Source organism: Quercus robur, chromosome 2 (assembly GCF_932294415.1).
Source record: "Quercus robur chromosome 2, dhQueRobu3.1, whole genome shotgun sequence".
NCBI classification, from domain to species: Eukaryota; Viridiplantae; Streptophyta; class Magnoliopsida; order Fagales; family Fagaceae; genus Quercus; species Quercus robur.
The window spans coordinates 42,312,919-42,319,441 of record NC_065535.1 but is presented as its reverse complement, the minus strand read 5'-3'; the positions used below and the strand labels follow the sequence as shown (position 1 = coordinate 42,319,441).

At 35.2% G+C, this 6,523-nt stretch overlaps 1 protein-coding gene and 1 pseudogene across 1 annotated transcript; one reads left to right on the top strand and one right to left on the bottom strand.

The window, feature by feature from the left end:
• The first annotated feature begins 391 nt into the window (after positions 1-391).
• Positions 392-2,619, top strand: LOC126713736 (probable xyloglucan endotransglucosylase/hydrolase protein 26; annotated as a pseudogene).
• On the bottom strand, positions 1,854-3,602 carry LOC126713735 (uncharacterized). The gene is made up of 2 exons (XM_050413581.1): positions 3,127-3,602; positions 1,854-1,961 (listed from the first exon to the last, which is right to left on the bottom strand). The coding sequence occupies exons 1-2, from the start codon at positions 3,476-3,478 to the stop codon at positions 1,864-1,866; spliced, it is 450 nt and encodes a 149-aa protein (XP_050269538.1). The 5' UTR covers positions 3,479-3,602; the 3' UTR covers positions 1,854-1,863.
• Positions 3,603-6,523: the final 2,921 nt, after the last annotated feature.

The window sequence follows — 6,523 nt, the reverse complement described above, 5'->3', positions numbered from 1 at the left end:
ATAAAATAGTATATAGTTAAAATTATTTTCCCAGTCCTCTAAAATCAGCATTGCTCTCATTGACATCAGATTCAATCAGAGCCGTCAACGTCCATTTCCAAGGGCCCTATTAAATCAGAATGATCTTTTTTTTTTCTTTTTTCTTTTTTGCATGACTAATTTACATATGTAACTTCAACATTATGAAGAATATTGATTCTGAATGAAGCTGGACATTGTATGTAGTGAAGTTTCCCTCCGGAGATACCATGACAAGATGTCGGGTCAATATATGCTATTCTGAATAAAGAATCATCAAAGAAAGTTCCAAATTAGCAGGGCACGTTGCCCCTTAGGAGCAAAATAAAGCCTCAAAGACCAGAGACAAAAAAGCATCCCATTCCAACTCCATAGATTGACACAAGCAGTTGATAATTGTTCATTGGAGTTGGAATGGCAAGGTTACGAGCATTGTTAATGGTTGTATTCATCTCTGCAATTGCACCAAATCAAATTTTAGTCAATGCCAAGTTTTCTAAGAGCATGTATTTTGCTTCGGGTGCTAACAATCAGTCTACAACGTTATAGGCAATGGTGATAATCTTCAACTCGTCTTGGATAAAACTGCAGGTAAAATAGTCTTCTTATCATCCGTCTCATATGCAATTTGACATTTGAATGTTAGCTTTATCTGCTTAATTTTTTGTTGCGAAAAAAAGTACATTGCACTTGATGCATCTAATTACATATATAACAAAAACAGACATAATGCATATCATGAGCATAAACACAAAATTTTGCATGTAATGCCAAATTATCAGATTACTCCATTAGTTACAAAATCTAAAGGAATCAAATTAGTCCATTCTAGCTTGGCAATTATCAAAACGTAAATATGTTATGTAACCTATGATCAGATCATAGAATCTCATATTAGAAACTGAGAAATGAACACACAAAGGCTCATATAATAATGATTTCTCTCTGCTTAATTAATCAATCATGCTGCCTTGGGTATTCAGGCACTCCAATTCAATCAAAGCAAGCACTCTTATTTGGAACCATTCAAATGCTCATTAAGTTGGTACCTGGAACTCTGCTGGAACAGTGACAGCCTACTATGTAAGTTCATTCATTTAAATCATTACTTTGTCTTTGTCAAAAAAGATGTATATCATACATCTTTTTATAATAAAGGTCTGTTTGGATACAGCTAAAAACTGAAAACTGAAAAACACTATAGCAAAATAATTTTTAAATAAGTGAATAGTATTGTAGGACCCATTTTTAATAAAAAAATTGCTGAATAGTGAAGTTTATGAGTCTCGTGACTGAAAAGTTGATTAAAAGGTACTGGAAAAGTTGCTGAAGTGTGCACTGTTCACACCTTTCCAGTCAACAATCATGGCACAAAAAAAAAAAAAAAAAGGGTGAAACTTGTTTTGCGTCCAGACGTGGACACAAAACACAGTACCCAAACGGAGGCTAAATACAACACATGCACCCCATATGGATTGAATCCATGTCCTCACCTTCCATCCTTGCTCATGGGAGGAAGGAGAAGATATTGGATCCAAAGACTTTGCGTAGCTCTAAAGCATGCATGTCTTTCACAAAACCAATGTGTGGTAAAAAGTGCTAATTCCCCTTTCTCAAATGTCTGCAGCTATCCTCTAGTGGGAGCAACCACGATGAAATAGACTACGAGTTTTTTGGGAATGTTTCAGGACAACCTTACATCATCCACACAAACATCTACACAAAAGGAAATGGAAGCAAGGAACAGCAATTCTACCCTTGGTTTGACCCAACTGATGGTTTCCACAACTACAGCATACACTGGAACCCCACTGAAGTAGTGTAAGTAGACTTACCACATTGCCGTTAATCATTTATTCCTGTTGTATAAGACGAAAGACATTTTTTCCAAACGGCAATGGCTTCCCCCAAACAGATGTTTATGACTTTATTCTCTTCCCCTCCTGAAAATTTCAACAAATTTTGTCATTCCCAATCATTTGAACTTATTTCCCTATATTCTCCCAACAGGTTCATAATTCCTAATAAAAATCCAGGAACCCAACTGTTCCTAAACTCTGAATTTGTCACTACATTTTCAGGTGGTATGTCGACAGTATACCAATTCGTGTATTCAGAAACTACAAGAATGAAGGGATTGCTTACCCCAATAAGCAGGGGATGAGGGTCTACTCCAGCCTATGGAATGCAGATAACTAGGCAACAAGAGGAGGACTTGAAAAGATCAACTGGACCTGTTCACCCTTTGTTGCAAAATTCAGTCAATTTAGGCCAAGGGCTTGCCTGTGGCAAGGATAAGCCAGCATCAGTCGATGTGCTTCCAACACCACTGCTGCTAATTGGTATACTTCCCCTGGATACAAACAGTTGAGTTATGCTAAGTTTGGTCAATTAAATTGGGTGAGGGACAACTTTATGATCTACGACTACTGCAAAGATACAAAAAGGTTCAACGGACAGCTACCTCCCGAATGTTTTAAACAACAATTCTAACATGAGGATCAGCAATCCAGCTAAAATTTTCAATTGTTGTTTGTGTTTCATTCGTATTGAATTAATTTTATTTTTGTTCATATACCAAATATGGTTTCTTTGTCGCTCTCTGGCTATTTTTATTGAACATGTTATGTTACTTGTATCAGGTTATTGTCTATGTCAGTTATGAACTATCTAATACATGAAATAATCAGCTTTTTCTCATTTTCTAACCAAGTATGAAACAATGCAACTTATATAGTTAAACATAAAGGCACTGGACTTGGTTTATGTAACCATTATATTGTTTCATCAACCAAATCAATAAAAAACATAAGATCCTGATTTCTATTTCCCTATCCTCAAATTATAAGCTAGGATTCCTCAAAAAAAAACTATAAGCTAGGAACTAATTAATATTACAGACACAAACACATGACAAGGAAAAGGAAAAAAAAAATACCCAACAATGCAAACCCCACATCCACATGAATTTTACATTTTGAAAACCCCAAATAACATGGATCATAAAATATATATATATATATATTTTTTTTTTTTTTAAATCCCCTTTTGGGGGGTTACAAAGTCATTGCGTACAAAGCCAAACCCCGAGAACAATGAGGGCCGTACCAAACAAGGCGTGGGCCAAGCGGGTCTCTTCCCCTAAAAGCATTCCGAAGACGGCAGTCGCAGCAAATGTGGTGGCATTGGTGACGGGCACGGTGAGAGAGATGGGAGTGTGGCTTAGAATAACGAAGAAAGTAGCGGAGGCCGAGAGGTTTATGAAGAAAGGGATGGAGTATTGCCAGATAGAGAGGAGAGTGAACCAGTTTTTGAGGGAAGAGAGCAATTTGTGTTGTGGCGATGGTGTTGGAGTGGATTTGAGAGCTTGGTCCCACAAGAGAGCGCCGCGGCGCATGATGGCGTTGGTGGCGCCCCACACTAGACCCACCGCCACCATCTTCTCTACGTCTCCGTTCATCTTGTTTTCACTCAGACACTCTGGTCAGTCTGAATCATATTTCTATTTCACTTGAAAGTGAAAGGTCGACTTTGATGAATGTTTTGGGAACGAGATGCCTAACCCTAGATCAGATGGAAAAAAAATATATATGGAAAGTTTTTTTTTTTTTTTTTTTTTTTTTTTTTTTTTTTTTTTACGAAAATGCATTTTTGATTACTACATTTTGGGCTAATTCTCGATTTGGTCCCTAAATTGATTTCGTTCTTAGGTCAATCTCTGATTTCAAAAATTTATTTTTATTTTGGTTCCTGCTGTCAACCCAGTAATAGAAAAACCTGATGTAGCAATTATGTTGACGCAGACAAAAAATAATAATAAAAAATACGACGTCATCATCCATGTTAGCATCAAATTTTAAATATATATATATATATATATATATATAAATTTTAACAAAATTTAAAAACATAAAAACAAAATTTAAAACATAAAAAATAAAAATACATCAATTCATATTTGAATAAAAATAAACATAAACATGAACACAAATCACAAGAACACAAGAACATCAGGAAATTTATTAAAAAAAACTAAATTAAATTAAATTAAATTAAAAAAGAAACCTTAAATCTAATTTAATAAAAATTATTTTTAAAAAACAAAAATAAAAAAAATTATCCTTTTAATTCTTTTTCTTTTTCATTAACCTAATTCTTTTTCTTTTTCTTTTAACCTCTTCAGCGATTAGACCCAAACTCTAAACTCTCTCAATCTCTAATTCTCTCTTTCTCTCTTCACCCTCGACGAAATCTCTCTCAAACCCAAACTCTCTTAAAATCTCATCTTCGCCGATTTGCCAAACTCCGATCTGACCCAAACTCTCTCAAATCTCAATCATGAGGTCGCCGCCGTTGAACTCGTTCATCCGTCGATCTGCCTGAAAGCTATTGCGGAAGCAATATAAAACAAAAATTATATTTTCATTTAAAGATCATTGTACCACACAACCATGGATTCTAAATAGAACAAAATTGCGTACCTCTCTTAACAACCCAAGCGTGTTGCCTCCCAAGGTAATCACGTCTCTCTCTATTTCTTTTTGAGTTTTCAGAAAATTGCAGTATCACACAATAGTTCTAATGGCCAACTACTAATATGATATTTTAAAATCTTATTTTATTTAAGACTTCTAAAACCCAAGAGAGAGATTGGGCGTGGGATCCTCAGGGATCCTAATCTTCAGATATAAGATTTATTAATAACTTGTTGAACGTTATTGACTTATCTTGAAACTCTTTCAAAATTATTTCTTAATAGGCGAAAATGCACTTTTGGTCCCTACATTTTGGGCCTATTCACAATTTGGTCCCTAAATTGATTTAGCTCCTAGGTCAGTCCCTGATTTTTAAAAATCGTTTTTAAAATAGTCCCTGCCGTCAACCCAATGACAGAAAATGCTGAGATGGCAAACGAAATGTACTGTTTGCTGACGTGGCTAATAAAATAATAATAATAAAATTTTTTTAAAATTTTTTAAATGCCATGTCAGCATTTTCTGAATTAAAAAAAGCCATGTCAGTTTAATTAAAAAAATAAAAATAATTTATGTTTTTCAATTTCAATTTAATTCAAACTAAATTAAAAAAAAAATCTTTTAAATTTGATTTTATTATTACTATTGCCTTCATTATTTTTTAGCTAAGAACACAATAACTTGTTCTTCAGAATCCAAGAACAATCAAACCCAGAACAAGGGCACAATCAAACCCAGAACAATGCAATATTTCATACAAAATCCCTATCCCCCACCGAAACCTCCAGAACATGAAAAATTCATCAAACCCAAACCAAAACCAACATGAGAAAACCAACCCAGAAAAATCATCAAACCTCCAACCCAGAACTTCATCAAACACCACCCCGCCGATCAACAACACCAAATCCGCCATCAACAACACCAAATCCGCCGTCAACAAACCCAAATCCACCATCAACTCGCCATCAACAGCACCGAATCCACTTAGTCAAAGCCCAGTCCGAGTCACAGTCCACTAAACAGTACAAAAACGACCACCGATCTCCACCCCGATCAAACCCAAAAAAACCCAGCCCTCTCCAACAAAAATGACCACCCCGACCACCGATCTCCACCCTGACCAAACCCAGAAAAACCCAGACCTCTCCAACAAAAATGACCACCCCGATGTTGACACCCTATTTTGCAACCCGTATTTAACCTCATATGAAGGGTAAAAGGGTAATTTCACATTGGAAATATGTATCTTGATTCTGGTCATTAGATCATTAATCTCATTTCACCAAAATGATCTTGATGTTGTAACGATCAAATCGACTGGTCATGAGCCCTAATTGGACCATTAGATTGAAAGTTATCATCAAATCAAGTTTTAATGGCTGAGATGCACTATTACAAATTGAGTCTGACTATATGTGATTATAAACAATTGATTTCTATTGGTTATAAATATAATCAATTTGAGATCAATGATGTGTCATAATTTGATTGGTTAGGACTACATTTTATGGTAGAGTTGCATACACCTAATTAACTAGATAGTTAAACATTAATTATTCAATGAGTAATTTGTGCAATTATTTTTTAATTAGAGTAAATTTAGAGCCAATTAAGTCTGAAATGGGAGTGATTTGAGCCATTTAGTGTTAATTGGGAGCTAATTTGAGGACCTATTAATGTTAATTGTGCTGAAACCATTTTCTAACAAATGACCTCTGCTTACCATTTCATTGATATCTCTCATAATATTTTGAATCTGTGAATGAGGTTATTTTTCCCAGAAACTAGACATCCGGGGCTTCAATTTGAGCATAAGAATGAGACAATTCCGATCAGAATTGAGGTAGATATGATTTTTCAAAGTTGGCTCTATAGGCTGTGACAGCAGCTACGGGAAAACCGAATTTTGGCTTGCTCCTTACTCCCACCAATCTTTCCATTTAATGCACCAGATTTTCCCAAAAGCTAAAATGAGGTCTAGGTTCATGATTCCTTATCAACTCTCATTAAATGGCCTTCCATTCATA

Bases quoted from the DNA above. Each gene is read 5' to 3' on its own strand.
- LOC126713735 (XM_050413581.1), bottom strand. From the start codon at position 3,478: ATGAACGGAGACGTAGAGAAGATGGTGGCGGTGGGTCTAGTGTGGGGC. The intron at 1,962-3,126 runs GTACGGCCCTCA...TGAAATTTTCAG, and splicing joins CTTGGCCCACGCCTTGTTTG to GAGGGGAAGAGAATAAAGTC.